The sequence below is a fragment of the Linepithema humile genome, chromosome 2 (genome assembly GCF_040581485.1).
Source record: "Linepithema humile isolate Giens D197 chromosome 2, Lhum_UNIL_v1.0, whole genome shotgun sequence".
NCBI classification, from domain to species: Eukaryota; Metazoa; Arthropoda; class Insecta; order Hymenoptera; family Formicidae; genus Linepithema; species Linepithema humile.
In genome coordinates, this window is record NC_090129.1 from 686,892 (window position 1) to 704,028 (window position 17,137).

The 17,137-nt window shown below is 42.3% G+C and overlaps 2 protein-coding genes across 11 annotated transcripts; one reads left to right on the forward strand and one right to left on the reverse strand.

The window, feature by feature from the left end:
* Nucleotides 1-313: 313 nt before the first annotated feature.
* On the reverse strand, nt 314-7,115 carry LOC105677524 (zinc finger protein ztf-16). 7 transcript variants are annotated; one of them, XM_012376208.2, is made up of 6 exons: nt 6,878-7,115; nt 5,267-5,482; nt 4,893-5,124; nt 4,287-4,555; nt 3,859-4,194; nt 314-3,525 (listed from the first exon to the last, which is right to left on the reverse strand). In XM_012376208.2, exons 1-6 carry the CDS (start codon nt 7,030-7,032, stop codon nt 3,057-3,059), a joined length of 1,677 nt encoding a protein of 558 aa, XP_012231631.1. In that variant the 5' UTR covers nt 7,033-7,115; the 3' UTR covers nt 314-3,056. The 7 variants fall into 7 exon arrangements, with proteins under 7 accessions (XP_012231631.1, XP_012231632.1, XP_067204828.1 ...); XM_012376209.2 differs by lacking the exon at nt 6,878-7,115 and adding an exon at nt 6,641-6,781; XM_067348727.1 differs by lacking the exon at nt 6,878-7,115 and adding an exon at nt 6,637-6,771.
* A 60-nt stretch (nt 7,116-7,175) lies between these two features.
* Liprin-beta (liprin-beta) lies at nt 7,176-16,834 on the forward strand. Of its 4 annotated transcripts, none has more exons than XM_067348723.1 (12): nt 7,176-7,321; nt 7,443-7,670; nt 9,427-9,565; nt 10,131-10,288; nt 13,515-13,676; nt 13,747-13,878; nt 14,009-14,180; nt 14,749-15,044; nt 15,123-15,299; nt 15,387-15,758; nt 15,882-16,082; nt 16,462-16,834. In XM_067348723.1, exons 3-11 carry the CDS (start codon nt 9,436-9,438, stop codon nt 16,038-16,040), a joined length of 1,758 nt encoding a protein of 585 aa, XP_067204824.1. In that variant the 5' UTR covers nt 7,176-7,321; nt 7,443-7,670; nt 9,427-9,435; the 3' UTR covers nt 16,041-16,082; nt 16,462-16,834. The 4 variants fall into 4 exon arrangements, with proteins under 4 accessions (XP_067204824.1, XP_012231629.1, XP_012231628.1 ...); XM_012376206.2 differs by lacking the exons at nt 7,176-7,321; nt 7,443-7,670; nt 9,427-9,565; nt 10,131-10,288 and adding exons at nt 11,029-11,706; nt 12,399-12,610; nt 12,764-12,912; nt 13,018-13,369 and having other exon boundaries at nt 15,882-15,978; XM_012376205.2 differs by lacking the exons at nt 7,176-7,321; nt 7,443-7,670; nt 9,427-9,565; nt 10,131-10,288 and adding exons at nt 11,050-11,706; nt 12,399-12,610; nt 12,764-12,912; nt 13,018-13,369.
* The last annotated feature ends 303 nt before the right edge of the window (nt 16,835-17,137 follow it).

The window sequence follows — 17,137 nt, forward strand, 5'->3', positions numbered from 1 at the left end:
ATTTCTCAAACCGCTCGAAACTTGCGAGATAGATATTCGACTCTGACAAAATATATGCGATGTAAAATATAAACAAGATGTTCGAGATTATTTTTTTATAAGTTTTCAAACTTCAACATTTCACGTCTTAACCGCTCGGTAAGCCAAATGTTTCGTGACATTATTAGAAAGGATTGTGCACAACTCTGTTGCTAAAATTTCAGATAAAGTAATCGTCGAAAGTGGAGTGCGAATGACGGCGCACATGGTTAATCGGTGGAGTTCCGCAGCAGGGAAATCGGAGATCTGGTGAGCCGAAAAGAGAGTAAACGTGTACGATAAAAATTCTCTCCGTTCTATTCCTTATATACATAATATTCATGTATTTAGATTGTACCCATTACACCGCAGTAACATCAACAATATTTTTTTATTCCATTCTTAATCGATTTAAATATATCTTTATTCGTATGTCGTATATAAATAAATGGGGGAAGGTGGTGGAAGGAGGGGGGGAGAGAAGGATTAGGAAGGACAGTTGAGGGGAAAGGGCGTAAGATGGGTGTGTGCCTAGGGTGGATGGTGTGTCCTAAACGCCTGTCTTACACATACACTCGAGGGCCGTGCTCGTCGTACTCTCGCCTCGCCCTAAAGACATATACCTTTACGTCTATCTTCTAGCTTTAAGACTATTTTCTTTGTAAACGTGATCACAGTGTAAAGGCATCGCTATATACGCTAAAGCGGTAAGCACATATGGTGAACACGGGTTTAACGCACTCTTGATCCGCGCGAATCGGCATCCTCAAGTCAGACCTTTCGCACTTCCCTCTCGCACCCGCTGTCCTCTCCCCACGTCCTCGACTCACGCACGCGACTTCCCTACGTTTTCTCCGAGGAGAACTCGTCGTCTCAAACAGGCACTTTTTTGTTCACGATTCCGCCCCCGAGGACTCGCGCGAGAGTACGACGAACGCGCGCGCGCGCGCAGCTTTGTAAAGGTATCTAAAAAGATTTGTACGTCAATGATGCTTTAATAAGGATCGAAAGTGCGAATGACGAACGTGTTGTCCTAATGATGAATATACGTGCCTGCGTACAAAATAGTAGTAGTTTCGTGACAGCTCTTACATACGTATATCGATCGTAAATACAATAATTCGTGTATGTTGCATTCGTTCACGGCGCGAGATCTGTCCGACGGATCTCGATGATCGTTTTTTTTCTTCTCCCCCCCCCCCCTTTCTTTACGTGTGAAAATTCGTTAAGTTACATCACGCGATCGGCTCTGTTAGAAAAGCACCGTTAACGCTAAGACATTCGCTTAATCGCATAGTCCCGTGGTCTCGGACCTCTCTTGGAATGCAAAGCAATAATAAATTACTTAGACTCTAATAAATAATCGTATTAAATACTACACGATATACAGAATAGTTATTTTAAATAACTACAACCATTTACAGCAGTGTCCGTATGTACGTGTGTATGTGTGTGTATGTCTCCATCCTGTGAGACAGAATAGATTTATATATATATATATTTTATATTCATATAATAATTATCTGTGTATACATATATATATATATATCTGTGTGTGTCTGTCTGTGTAATTCTCTACGTGCATACATATATATATATACATATATATATACACATACATATATATACATATATATGCTATCTCGATTTTTCTTCCCTTCGTGCTCTCATCTAATACTCTTTTTTTTTCCTGTACAAATATTTATATATAAAATATTTATCGAATCAAAGGCAGAAGATGGAGAAAAGTGATCCCGGTCGTAGCGAACCGAAAATCGCATTTCTCGGACCTGCCGCCTGGATCATATTAATAATTAACGCACGCCCGGCTGGCTTTTGTGCCCTGTACAATCACCCTTCGGTTAACACCGATGTTCCTATCTAAGGAAAAAAAAGATAGATGAACCCGACAATACCTCGGCGAGATCGCATCCTAGCTGACGCATTGTCGCGACCCATCGTGTATCCACGTGTGTCGATACGAGATATACAATACACGGTACCGATATGCTTTCGACCAACGCGACGTTCCAGATTTTTCAAATTTCCTTCCGAATTTATGCAATATTTTAACAGTCATCTCTTTCTAAATCTGTGCAGAAATCGAAATCGCTAAGATTATTTAAAGATCAATCTATCTGCTATATCGCTTATTTTTTCATTACAGTAAATCTAAGCTCTTGCATTTAAGTTTGTAGTTCATAGAAGCTATAAATGTACTTTTTTAAAAATTCTTTTTCTTTATTTCTAGAGGACAATAATAAATGCATTTTTCCCCTTCTTTTCGTCTGGCCTGCTATTCAGGCCAGACTATAGTCGTCGCGTTCGTCTCGAGCACTGGAACCGCGTAGCGTCAAGTGGATAATCCCTATCTATTTATCCGAAATTTTAACGTACTTTCTTTCGCGACGAAATACGGCGCAGCTATATAAATATATTATATATATATATTATTAATTTATTATATATATATATATAATATACTTCTCGCAATTATCAACGGGGCGATCCGTCGTGTTTTCATACTTATTTCGCTAAATTAAGACTAATGATAGAGCTCGAAATATCTTGATAAAGCTCTATGGACGGATAGTTCATACAATATAACAGCATGATGGACGAGTGTGTGTTGGCAATTTCTTTTTTTTCTCTTTCGCGAATTTTTCTCTCTTTCCCTGTCTTAAAGAAAAGGCACAATTTGTCGCGCTTTGTACATTATTTTCTGAGAAAGCAGACATACTCTCTCTCTCTTTCTCTTTTAAAAACAATTTACAATTGACTCACCGTCATGTTTCAGCGAAAGACGGAGCGGGCGCATTGTTTTGCGATTTTCGAAATTACTTTTTTGGCGAGGAGTATGTCTGGACACGTCGCAGAAAATACTTGCACCTTCATGCTAATGAACACTGAATGCACGTACGAATATACGCACGGTTCTCCTGCCGTTTTGTTTCATTCAATAAAGATGGAAAGAAGTAGAAGAAACGAAAAGAGGAAAGACGAATTTTTAATCGCGGGTCTGTCTTTTCTCCTCCCAGCTACTGATGACTCTTGCTCAGTAAATGCGAGTTGAACTGGTACAGATTGCAGCACTGCTCCCCGCAAATATTGCACTTCCATGGGTTACTCTCGCTGTGACAACCTTTGTGAAGGAAGTACAACGTCTGATCCGGAAACGTGATGCGACAGTGGGTGCACTGGAGGCCGCTCGTGCGCGGATCCGGCCTGGTCGAAGTGGGTGGCTCGCCCCTCGAGTGCGGATTGGAATTAGTACCGCCACCGCTGTTGTTGCTGCTGTTGTTGTTATTATTGGTGGAACTTGTGGAGAGTTTGCGGCGCAGATCGTCGCGCAGGAGCGACTTCAACGGCGACACCTTGATCAACGACGGAAGCGACAAGTTGCTCGACGTCGCCCCGCTGTCGTCCATGCCGTTGCTGTTCGGCTCCTGCTTGATGGGTATCAGAGAGATGGACGGTGTGATGGCCTCGTCGCCTCCGCCTACATTCCTAAGAATCAATTCAATCTATAATTTATTCTATTTTCAAAGTGCAATTAATTATTGGCATATCTAATTGATTCTTGCAATTTTGAGTGTAGATAATTCTAATTTTCTGAAATAGTATCCATTCTATGTAGTAATATTATTTTGATTATTGATTCGTCTGTCAACTGTACACTTGAAATGTTTGTCGATTGGAATGCAAAGATTATTTTATAAATATCAAAATATTGAATATTGAATTAAAAGCAAGATAATAAAAAAACAAACTCTTGCCTAATTTAGAATGGATTTTGATGAATAATTTAGATGCAAATAAATGTTGCGATCAGATGCAAACCTATGGATGGTGCTGCTATTGATAGTTAATTGATGATGACTACTGCTCGGCGCGTTGCTATTGCTGTCGGCGCTCTGCGGACTATTGGGACTGTCGCCGTTCAATGGAGCGGGACTCGGATTTCGCTGGTTGGCAGCCTGTTCGGGGTAAGGAATGGATATCTCCACGTGAGGCGTGAGGAAATGCATGGGTGGCGTAGCGTTGTCGGTGGAACGGTTGCCAGTGCTGTCCCCGCTGTCGGACAGGGGTGCCGACGGCATCGCCTCCCCGGATGTGCAACTATTCATTATGGACGTAGAGCTATTTGGTCCTGGATTATCTAAATCTATTCCATGTCTGCGAACAACGTGAGGATACACATGAAATGTGAAATGATGGACTTTTCTTCGGATTACTTGCTAAAGAGAAGATAGAGCTTTGCGACTCACCTATTAAAAAAGTGCAACCTAAGGCATTTCATAGTCGCCGCGCGATAGTTGCAAAGTGGACACGACTTGACCATATCGTGCTGGCCGACGTGCTCGTTCTGAAAGTGTGCGCGCATCGCGATTTGTCGTTGGAAACCGCGGTTACATATCGGGCAATGGTACGGCAGAGTTTTTGAATGCGTCGTGAAATGCTCCGCAAGATGGTCCTTCCGAAAGAATCTCTTCTGGCATACTCGACATTCGTACGGCTTCACGCCCGTATGCCTCATCTAAAAGATAAACGGGTCAAATGGGTCAAATGTTCACAGATAAGTGATGTAGTTAATGTACGAGCACGCCATCCGGAGATGACAAGCCCGTGCGATCTCGCCTTAGCATGTGAGAGCTTATAATGCAGAGATAAGTCTACAGTTGAAAAGAAAACCTTCAATCGAGAAAATAAGATAGTATTATTTCATAGAATTATTTCTTTCGAACATTTTCTTTATGCCACAATTGTCACTTGTTAATGTCAATTGCCATTTACTTTAGATTCTTATCATTATTCCTCAATTTAATACGCATGTCAAAATAGACTTTAACACAATATTGCGTCTTTGTACTCACTTTGTGCCGCCGCATGTTAGCTCCATTCGAGAATTTCATATTACAAACATCACATTCGAACATCTTTCTATGAGACCTGATCCCAGAATGGCCCTCTTCTCCGTCTCCGTCATTCTCTGCACCCTCTATACCCTCAGCACTCTCCCCCGCCTCGCCGCTCGCCAGACATTGATCTTGATGAGCGGAGAAAGCTGTCTTGTTTATAGTCTCATAATTGTCACACCTATCGCATCTGTAGTGAAAATTAAACGAGTTGAGTACGCATTCCAAAACCATACGATCCATTTGCGTGACAGAGGATCACGTTCTGGCTATTCTACTCTAACTGTTGCTCGACATTGACCGGAGGACACGAGCTGCGATTTGAATCCTACCTAAATGCAGGGACTGCTCCGTCGCTACTGTCATAATTGGTGTTGAGAGCCGCCTCGTTATCAGGATCCAACGCCTCCTCCTCCCTGTGATTGGAAGAGTCTCCGGCCTCGGCTTGCGAAGAGGAATGAGAGTCTACCTCGTTTTCCCCACCGCCGCCATCAACTCCATCTGACATGTTATCAAGCGGAAGGACTATCTTGAGTCCGTCATCTAACCTGCAAAAGCAAAGCACGGATTACTATTCGAGCTTTAATCGGAGAAAGTAAGTGCATGCACATCGCCGTTCCAAACGTCAGCAGAACACACATGTTAACTCCAAATTAAATATAAACATGGTCATTTAAATAATCATAGCCTATTTAAATGGACCACGATCTCTCCTCGACGTTCGAAGATTGACAGGTTTATCGAATGACTATGCGCAAAGGACCGAACATTCGTCACAATTCGCGTGCCATATTTCGAGTGAAACGAACGGCGCTGAGTTTGTCGAGGAGGCGAACGTCGCGCAAGTACCCGACATCGTCGTGCCCTACATAACAACGTCGACTCGTTCATCGCGTCACTGCGCTCGTAGACACGTCGTCGCGTGCACACAGTCGCACATAATAAACGCCTTCACAGCGATGCTGCAAAAACGCACGTTAAGAAAAAGGATCGGGGCGCGCGCACTCCTCGATGGATAACTGCCGTGATTTCTCGCGACGTCGACGAGAATTTCGCGCGGCGAAATGAGGTTGTTTTTATCGCGCGCGCGCGCGCGCGCGTGCAACGCGAAGGAGTTTCGCGTATTTATTGCGTTAACGGCCTCACGTTACGCGATCCGCTCGCATCTCGCCGTTCAACGCTTCCTTTTTACCTGTCAGCTCTCTCTCTGGCGGCGACCGATACTTCGCGATACCTCTCTGTCAAACACTGTCAGACGCTGTCGAGCGATTTCGCGATTTTGCGAGAGAGAGAGACGAAGAAACGTATGTACGAGCGAACGAATGAGCGAGCGAGCGAACGTAATCGCGAATGTAACTCCGGTGGATATCCGCGAGAGCAAGGTGCAAACGGTACGAGTGTATTACCCAATCCTGGGAAGATTACGGCATCGAAACACCTGGTGGTAAAGCGCAATGCCAGAGTGCACTGCACTTTGTCCCAGTTTCGACCGAATCCGTCACTCGTGACGTAGTTTTCGCGGCTTTTCCGCGGAAAGTCTCTCTGGGCAGTCGCGCGCACGACGGACGGCGGAGGAGGTGAGAAAAAAAAATCGGCGACGGGGGGACGAAGAGGTGAGATTGGGGAGGGGGAGGAGAGGGAGGCGAGGGAGCAGGCAGGAATGGACTAGGACAGCTCTCTCGCTCTCGCGCGGACCACTTACTCACATTCCACGGAGGGAACGCACGGAGAACACCTTCCTCGGCGCCACGACGGAATTTCGCTCGTCCTCGCGCACCGTCGTGCAAACTCACGACCGCTGCTGCCGTCGCGCACGCATCTCTCCGATATTTTTATTTTCGCCCCCGTTTCCCGGTCCCCACAGCACCGCGCACGGCACACGGCCACACACAAATATAATAAAATGTAACGGAAGTGCGAGATATCCGTATATTCTCGCTCACCGATATCGGCATTGCTGCCAACCGCGCTGACGACGACGACGAACAGCTCCGTGTTCTTTCACCGCGGGCGGATTGCGCTCGCGCCGACGCTGTTCGCGCGAACCGCGACGCGTAGTCGACGTCGGAGGAAACTCGGCGGATTTGCGGCGGTGCATAATTCCGCAATCTCAAAGCCGCACGCGCGACGTACTCTTGGGAAACATAACCTCTTCGCGTCGCGCGATTGACAAGGTTCGTCACGCAGCATTATCCGACAAATGTCACACTTGTCAAACATCACGCGCCATCTCGCTCGTTACATGACGTGTATACGTGCATTTCGGACGGTTCCGATCGTAGCGATTTTCGATTCATCTTTTGCTACTAATCCTCGTGAATCCTAACACCCGAAACCATGTGTAGTGGCGTGTGAAAAGCAACAAAAACAGTCATCGATCAAACGCGGTATGATTTCTGTCGATCCAACATTATCGTGCCATATTTCGTAGTTGAATTTCTTGATAACGCGCTAATTTCGCAAAGTGTAACAACTTAACAACTTAACCTAACTCTAACTTCATTTCAGTCTGCATTCGTGGTGCACTTCACCGCAACAGCGTGTTTGTTGACCTTATCGCACGAGACCAAACGAGACTGTTATGCTTCACGTGGAATGCGGAAACTATCATCGCAATTGTTACAACATCGACACGAATTGACATTCTTGTATAAACGTCAAATTGCAGTGCGTCTTTCGATGTTTATCGAACGTGCAATCAATCACAGGTTGACAGTTCTCGATTGACGTACAAAGGTAACCTGCAATTCCAAGCAATTCATATTTTTCAGCATTTCAATACCATATGTTTATTTGAACAAGTTATTCTGCAAGTTTTGCTCATAAAAATTATGCTATTTACTTTGGTATGTGGTCGAAATATATCATAAAATATTGATGAGAAACTGACAGTTTTCGCAGACGATCTACAAATCTATGACATCGCGTAGGCGTTTTGTCGTCTCTCGATAATAAATTAGTTTATCGTAATAGATATCGATCAAATTTTAATTTATAAAATCTGTTCTTTTGTCATATTTTGCTTATAAAATAAATAAATAGATGATGCGAAGTGTAGAGAAGATTATAAAATTCACTCAAACTTTTCGGCATTTTGTGCGTTGCACGATTACACCAATATTAATATGACATATTTATATGACGATTTATTTAGTTATTAAATACATTAAAAAAAAGTGTGTTTAGCGATATTTTGGACCAAATTATTTGCTTACACTTGGTGCAGTATTGCTCGCGAAGAAGGGTTAATGAAGCGAAGGGGACAGAGAAAAAGAAAAAGTGAGTGAGAGAGAGAGAGAGAGAGAGAAGAAAGAGAGTGAGAGAGAAAAAGAAGAGTTAAAGGTAGGGGAAGGGACGGGGACGGAGTTCGCATTATGGTGGCAAAGTGCTGGGCGTTGCTCTTCAATCAGTACCTGTTGATCGTCTCTCGAACGTTATCTCTGCGCGCAGTTATTTACTTAACGATAATCCAGTGCTTCAGCGATCATTGTCGTTATCATGAGACAACACGGTAAGAATGATTACCTCGTGACATTTGATCTTACTCTCTTTCCCCGCATCACGTTCTTCTCTCTGTCTCTCTCTCTCTCTTTCTGTCCCCCCCTTTGCTAATGTTTTTTTCCACGATCGATCATCGTGATGCAAATTCGTGTGTTTTAACGCTGATAAGAGTGTCGCAGGCGTATGCAAAAGTGCCTCTGGACTTAAGCTAGTCGACATAAGCGATATGTCTCCGTTTTCGGTAAAATTGTGTATATAATTTCTTGTTTACAATTATAAAATATCTTCTGTTTTGTAAACAGCGCATCAAGAGAAAAGTTATCGTAGTTTAAATGAGTTTATAACTTTCCAAATGTAAATTACACTTGCACATTCCTTTCCTCTTGTTTCTCTTAATTATTTAATAATTATTTAACATTGTACGCGTAATACTTTCTCCGGGAAAACAATAATAATCTTTTGTTATAACGAAATGCAAATTTGTCTTACAAACTAATCTAGAAGCGATAAAAATCTGAATTATAAGATGCAATTATAGTTTGGAGTTACTTAACTTTATTTTTTTTTAGATTAATATTTATTTCTACATCTGGATATGAAATGTAAATTTGTCTCAGGCAAATTTTGTATAGATCGTTGAACTCGTAGATCCTGTTTGAACTCTCAAAACTGAAAACTGCGCGTGTAACTTAAAATTCTCTCGCGCGACCTTTTTCACTCATATGGCGAGACCGCTTAACGAAGCACCTCTAAGCTCGTCGCAATTATGTCCCGATGAGTGCACTGTGCCCCGACGGTGCAGTTACGTCGTCTGGAAAATCGTATGAATCAGCAGCCGAGGTTTTTGTCTCGCCCCCAACTTGATCGCGCGATCGTAGCACGCCGTCCGTCGCGCGTCTTCGTCATTCGTATAAATATCGAGCCCCCACAGAAAGAATACATTGGAAAAATGTTCATGGAGCACGCAAAGAAAGAATCTTTTGTCTTGCAGCGCTAAGTGATGGGCAAGGGTGAGGAGAGAAGCGGCACGACGGCGCAGGCGGGCGAGTCGACACTCCTGGGGAAAAGCTCAAGCGAGGCCAGCAAGATGTTGGAGGCCGCTTTGCTCCAGATGGACGACATTATTTCCGGTATGATTGAAAGTAAATATATTAATATAATAAGCTTTGATATATTATTAATTTGATATATTATTAAAAGAAACGTCTATTTGGGCTTTCTTAATGATAAAATTATAACATTCAAATATAATAGCTATATAAGCCCAGAGCCAGGTATTGGTTTAGTATAATTAAGTAACTCAGTAAAGTATAATTAAAAAGAATCGGTTATACCAGACGTTTCGGCTTATTTTGGCCATTCTCAGTGAGAGATAACAAAGTCAACGGAACATTAGAAAAACAAAATAAAATAAAAGTACGCATAAGACGCAAGGTTATCGGAAAGCGGTTACAAAATTCAATCAGTTATAAAAATCAGTTATAGATGATATATTATTCACAGATATTAGCGCAATTTTTTTTAATAAATAAGATATAATTTTATTCTATACGATTAAGAAGATAGAAAGTAAACACATTAATTTACAAGGATTTTTAAGAATAATGGAGCAAATCATAAACTGCAAGTCACGGACCCATTTCGCTTTATATGAGCTGAAAATTTGTTGCAAAACTAATCGAGTATATTTTGCAGGTGCTTGCGCGGAGAGCTCGTCCGAGGGCAGCGCGGAATGGAAGAATTCGGTGAAGGAGGCGGCGAGGAATCTCGTGACTGCGATAAAGAGTGCGCCGACGCCGCCCCCGCCGCCCGACACTGCCACCGAGGATATCCTGTTGCAGTGGATGCAGCCGGTAAGCAGGCGGACACAGACATCCTTTCCGTTCACGCCGATTTTTATTTTGCTCGCATCCGTATTTGATGGCGAGCTAAGGACGAGCGTTTCCGCGGAGTTTCGCTCAGCTGCTTCCGCTTTTCACGACGCGACGTATCCCGGAAACGCGGACAGTTTCCGCGATTAGTTTGAATATCGGCGACGTCGAGGAAGCACCTGTGGTGACCGGTGTGTTAGAGCCCTTTTCACATCCACTGCACGCGTCCACGCACGTGTCGCCGCCGCACACCGATCACGTACATCCGAACGTCTGACTTTGCAATCGTTAGACCGTAATCACATCACGCGATGTTGACCGATCGGACAAAATCGGTCGTTAGAAATTTAATTTTTTTATAATGGTATTTGAGTGGCATATGACGATATGATGAACATGGTTATGTATTTTCTATATTAATCGGACGAGGTTGTTGGTAGAATTTTTCTCTCGCGAGAGGTAAGTACAATATAAAATTATAATTTTTACTAATTTCATGCAATGTTATAAGCATTGATAGAGATTGTTGTTTTGCTGTCATTATTGCAAAAAGCCTTTGCGTTTTAAAAATCTCTTTTAAATTCAAAACTAATCAAGTTTTTCGAACTAAATGAATCAATTGGTGAAGCAATAAGAAATTACATCCATAATTAATTTCAGTTTGTTATATATTTATTTAAGCAATAGACGACCTTTGAAATAATCTAATAATAAATAGATAAATAATATAAGATAATGCAAATATTCATATTTACTGCATTATTTTTATACATTTTATCATGCGACTAAAATTATTTATTTATTATTGAGCCTAAATAGCCTGAATGAAGGTAAGAGAGGATCTAATGGCTGCGATCTCTTTTAAGTAATAAAAAGAGAAGGCACCAATCTATTTATAAATTGCCATTAGCCCTCTCTCTCTTTCTTTCTCTCTCTCTCTCTCTTTTCTGTGCTTCCTCCCCGCTCGAAGGATTTCATGACGTTAATTTTAGTTTCGGCGGAGACGATGCCGCGGCTGGCAGTGTGAAAGTGCACTTCATCGAGATAATGTTCAGTTGTGTATGAAAACGTTGATATCGCAAGTGATCCTGATTGTTCTTTCGACGTTACAGGGTGTTCAATGAGCATTCATCGCAGTGGGTGAAGTTGAGTGATTTTTGTGATTTGATAATACATCTTGACAATAAACTCACACGTGGTTTATCAACCGATTTTTCACTGGATCGAACTCGGGATTGTAATGTGCATTTTCCTGAGATCAACGAAGAGACGAACGCAATAATTCAGGGGAAAGAGACACTTCGCGCTTATCATGGAGAACGCTTGGAGCAACGGCATTGCCGGAGAACGCAAGGATCTCACCCCCATAATAGAAGAAGAGGATAAAGGACAAGCGAAAGGTTTTTCTTCACTTCTTTTTTTATTCTTGTGAGCGTACAAAATAAGAATTTAAAAAAAAAAAAAAATAGAGAAACCGACGTTAGATCGGAATTCCGATTCTAAGGAAATCTTCCGGAAAACGTAGGCCAACTGCATCAAAAATACATTTGAAGCAGATTGATTGTATTTTCAACTAAACTTGGAATTTGGTCAAAAAGCGAAGTGAAAATTGTACACTTGACGCGCCGCGGAAAATAAAGCCGTGACACTCGGACAGTTTTGATGCTGCACGGTATAGAATAACTTGGCAGGCGTCCGACGGTCGGGACGGTCGTGAGACTCGCGGCGATTCGGTACTAAAATCGTGCGGTTGGCTGGCTGATGAGCTGGCTGGCTGGCCAGTGCACCGTGAGTTATGCTTTTAACGGAGCCCGAATAAGTGGTCCAGCTCGAAATAGATCGCCTTAACCGCGCGCGCGTTTGACCGTCGGCGGCGTGCACGTTCATTGACTCTCGACCGCGAGGTACGCGAGTATAGTATCGCGAAATCGATTATTGCTTCAATCGCCGTCGAAGTAAACATCGCGAAAAATAGATCAGCGCGCTTCGCGCGATTCTGGCAATGAAAAAACCCCGCCGCGGAGTGAAAGGCTAACAGTCGGAAACCTCTTGAGCGGATTAAAAAAAGCTTTTAAACCGTATCTAAATTCAGGCTCGCAATCGGACTCGTCGGACGCGGCGTCGACTATAAAGCGCTGGAACAGCCGGTGGACGCCCTCAGAGGGTTACGACTCGTCGGGCACGTCGTCGATCTCCGACGACTACGTCGAGGATTATCCGCGGGATATCAACGGCTCTGGTCTGTCCGAACCGGCGGCAATTGCGTGCGAAGCAGCCTACCGATCGCAGGAGTGTTTGTGTCAGGTAGACTCTTAAGTTGGAGAGAAAATTCGTCTTATATGCGCGCTTTGTATAATTTGCGTTTATATATACATATATATTTCAATTAAATGTGATTACAAGAGAAAGCAGAAGCGAAATACCTTTGGCCGTGAGATACTGATAATATCGTTGTAGGCGTGCTTGCTCGGCTATGCTAAGATGATAGCGCTTCAAGGAAGTATGCCTAATATCTGTGCAGTATCCAGCGGCATGCCGAATATCTACCCGGCAACGACCGCTCATCTGGGAAGCTTCCCGTCTCTCTGCGCGACGCCGTGTTCAAGGTTGCCGTTTGTAGTCGTCTCATCACTTACACTTATGCTTCTTTTTACGCACCCGTCCGGGTATTTTTAACAAACTCTGCTACGTTGATCTTTGCAAACCGATAGCATCTCCAGCGAGCTGGCGCATCACGTGAAGGAGCACGCGAGAAACGTCGGCCACTATCCGCACATCTGTCATCTGCCGCAACCGGTCCCGATGTTCGCGAAGGAGCGCGAAATGCACGCGGGCAACAGAACGAACAGCACGACGTCCTTGCCGGTGAGCTCGACGGGAAGATGCGGCTCTCTGGACAGAAGGCGGCGCAGACTGCGCAGCAGAGTGGACCGCGATCAGAGAACCGTGTCTCAGAGCGATCTGATCTGCCACGAGAGAGATAAGCTGCACCACTACTGTTCGCTACAGCAATTCCACTGCGGCAGCAATATGTGCATGAATAATTATCATAGTAAAACCGAGGTATATATTGTGTACGCGCGGGAGCTCTTTCAATAAAACTTTCGAACGTGTGCGTGATAAATATGAATTATTTCCCAGTCCTTTTTGTACTCGAATATTTATATCGCACAATTCTTTCGTTAACGGATTACTTTGTTCATTTCAGGAGCGATTGAGGAAATTGGAAAGCGAGCGCGGAGCATTACACATGGAAGTGTCGGTTTTATCCGAGCAGGTCGACGCGCAATCGAGCAAAATCCAAGAGCTCGAGAGCATACTGCAGGAGAAGAAAGATACTCTGAGACAAATGGAAGAAGCTTTACAGAAGGTGAGATGTCGCACGATTTTGCAACATTGATTCACAGCTAATAAACTTGATATATTTATTTGTTCAAAAGGAAATTCTATCGAGAAGCGCACTGGAGACGCAAAAATTGGAGCTTCTCACTTCTTTGTCCGAGATGAAACTCAGACAAGCCAGTTTGGAGCACGAGAATCTCGCACTGCGCAATACAAGTCCCCTATCAAATGTTAGTATACTCTTAAACAGCTAATTGCATAGATTCTTTTATAATTCTGTTTTTATATCATGCAATTTTGCAATAGTACGAAATTAATAAGAAAAAAATTCACTGACTTAAAGCGATCTTGTGTTCGCAGAGCGAAAGATTCAGTAGACATACGGGTCAATACAGTAGTCTTCCTAGGCCGCCGACGTCCAAGAAAGGCGTTGTATTTGGTAAGGTTCCAAATTTAGTCTCGGGAGCGCACACGACGGTACCCTTGGCTGTTAGGGGAATCTCTGCGAGATGTCTGTCCGCTCCTATTCTAGGTTCCGATCGATCTTTATCTAAGCATGCGGTGTCATGTTTAAATGTCATGCCGTCTTTAATGATGAACGCGCCAATATTAATCGTAACAGCATGTCATGATTTTAATTGGGATGTAATTCGCTTGCACTCACGGCTAATGCGCATGCATTCGGCGCCATCGTTATTTAATATTTAATTAATTTTTCGTGGTTTAAATTAATTCCTATAAATGTATCAATATCGAACCTTTTATTTTTAACTTTATCATTATAGTTTGATCAATTTATATTATTTGGCGGAATATCCAAAAATCTAGCTTGCTAATTGTCGATCTTTTATATCTTTGTTTTAATTTTGTCATTATAGTCTGATGAATTTATATTATTCTACTAAGTTTTGTAGAATTTTAAAGATATAATTAGCTAATTATAATTATGAGCAGTTTTTGCGAATATTTAGAGAAAAATTGCGAATTTCAATGCGAATCAGAATCGCGAAGGTTTATAATGTACATCTGATATGACATATATGTGTTTGTTATTAAGCAACATTAAAGTCGCGTGCAATTAATTAGTATCAACATTGCAGCGGAGGAAGAGAAAACAGTGATCGGCGAGGCATACGTACAGGCGGAACCACTGCCGCCGAAACTGCTTGCAGAACATAGCATGGAGGAGATTGGCGATTGGTTGTCCCGTCTCAGTCTGGAATGCTACGCCGGCGAGTTGAGACGATGGGGAGCCACCGGATCGAAGCTGCTCGACGCTGCGCAGGTTCAACTGGAAAAAGAGTTGGACATAAAGAACGCTCTGCACAGGAAGAAGTTGCTTTATGCTATCGAATCGGAGCGAAGCAACGGCGCTGGATTTCTCGGTTCTCCCAAGGTTGTCAATCGATGAATTACTTTGCGCGTTACTATCCGAGAAAATCCGAGGTTAAAATCCCTTTCTGATATTTTGCAGATGGACAATGCGGCCGTGTTACGATGGTTGGATGACATCGGACTACCGCAGCACAAGGAAGCTTTCCACAATGCAAAGGTCGATGGCAGAGTGTTGCACAGATTGACGACGGAGGATCTTCTGTATCTCGGAGTGACCGCGCAGTTGCACGCTGCCAGTTTAAGACGCGGAATTCAGGTATTCTATATATAGAGGATATAACCCTCTTCTTAAGTAAATTATAAATTTGGAACGATAATGGAATCGACGCTATAAACTGCACAGGTTTTACGGGATTTGAACTTCGAGTTCGATAACTTGGAGAGGAGATCCGTGAACGGAAACGGCGCCGACGGTACCAACATGACTCTCTGGACAAATCATCGCGTGATGGAGTGGCTGCGCGTCGTGGATCTTGCGGAGTACGCGCCGAATATGCGCGGTTCTGGCGTTCACGGTGGTCTCATGATCCACGAGGACCGATTCACCTCGGAGCTGCTCGCCACGCTGCTCAGCATTCCACCGGCGAAGACTCTACTTCGTAGGCACCTGACGACGCATTTCAATCAGATTCTCGGCAGAGAAGTGGTCCAGCATAAAAGAGAGGTCGAGAACACACTCGGATTCGTTCCACTGACGCTTACCGCTAGACTAAAGGTACATTTTGTCTGTCGCTATCTATTGAAAGCGTAATTTAGAATAAACAGGTTAGAAAAATCTTACGATCATCCAATATGCTTGTTTCATCATGATACTAAATATTGCTTGAACTTTGACCAGGCACCAAAGAAATCTCAATTCACACTGAAGCGTAAGAAGAGTAAAAACGAGATGGACTTCGGCAATCTGGTTTGCCCGTTGGAGGCATCACCTCCAGGTACCCCATCAACGCCCTCATCAACACCGGGCAGCCCTAACTTGAACTCACCCACATTTTAACCACAATTAAATCTTCATTCGGGTAATCATCTAAACTAACTTGTAAGTCTAACTCAACTAATGAAAACTGCATTACAGATATATAGGATCGTACTTTTATAAATTGTACAAAGTACACTCACATTTCTGGGAAAGTCTGTCATTTCTCTCATATTTCGGCATAAGTTATATACTTATTACACACGTACACATTATTTGTTATATCAAACAAATGTAAATATGAAGAACATCGGCATATTTACTGCTAACTAAATATCTGTTGGCTTATATCACACATTTTTATTAATATATTGCTTATTGTAATTAATTATCATTCATTGCTTCGTTATAATTGATATTTTTTCTCCAAATTATAAAGACAAGATGTCATATTTTATATATGTTTAAATCTTATGCAGTTAAAAAGAATTATGTTTTTCAGATTTGGAGGATACTGGACAAAGAAAAATTATCGGTTGTATATGAACGATGGACGAGTTGCAAAACGATGTATTTTAATGATAAATGAATAAGAATTTTGTGAAAAGAATGTCAGAATTATCTGGGACCAGTTATCCATATCGTAAATTACATAGTCACAGTGTTATTATGTATTCGATAAGAAACTGCTTAAACGAGAGCTAACTTCGACACCGCCAAAATCATTTTAAGGCCGTAAATTAAAGGATTTGATAAGAGAGAGAGAATTAACCCCATTAGAGAATAAATATTTTTACTACGAATTATGAAAAGATATATTGTGTGGGTATACTGCGCGAAAAGAAATAAAACGCTAAATATTTATATCTACTTTATATATCTGTCTCTGTTCACTCTTAATAGCTTTAACATACAGAACACAACAATCATGCGTTATATATTTATTATTTTCGTTAACACGGAAAATGCATTTTTATCGCATCGCCACGTTTTGCGTGCAAGTAACTTTAACATTTTTCCATAATTACTTTTTAATAGTTACCTTGTTAATCATTTTATCGTTTATTATTTTGTTAATGCATCATTTTTTAATTGTTTCTTAATTTTTCTTGCAAAGTAATTAATAGCCACTAAAATATAGGAATTATTATTATTTATTATATTGCTTTTCCAAAAAT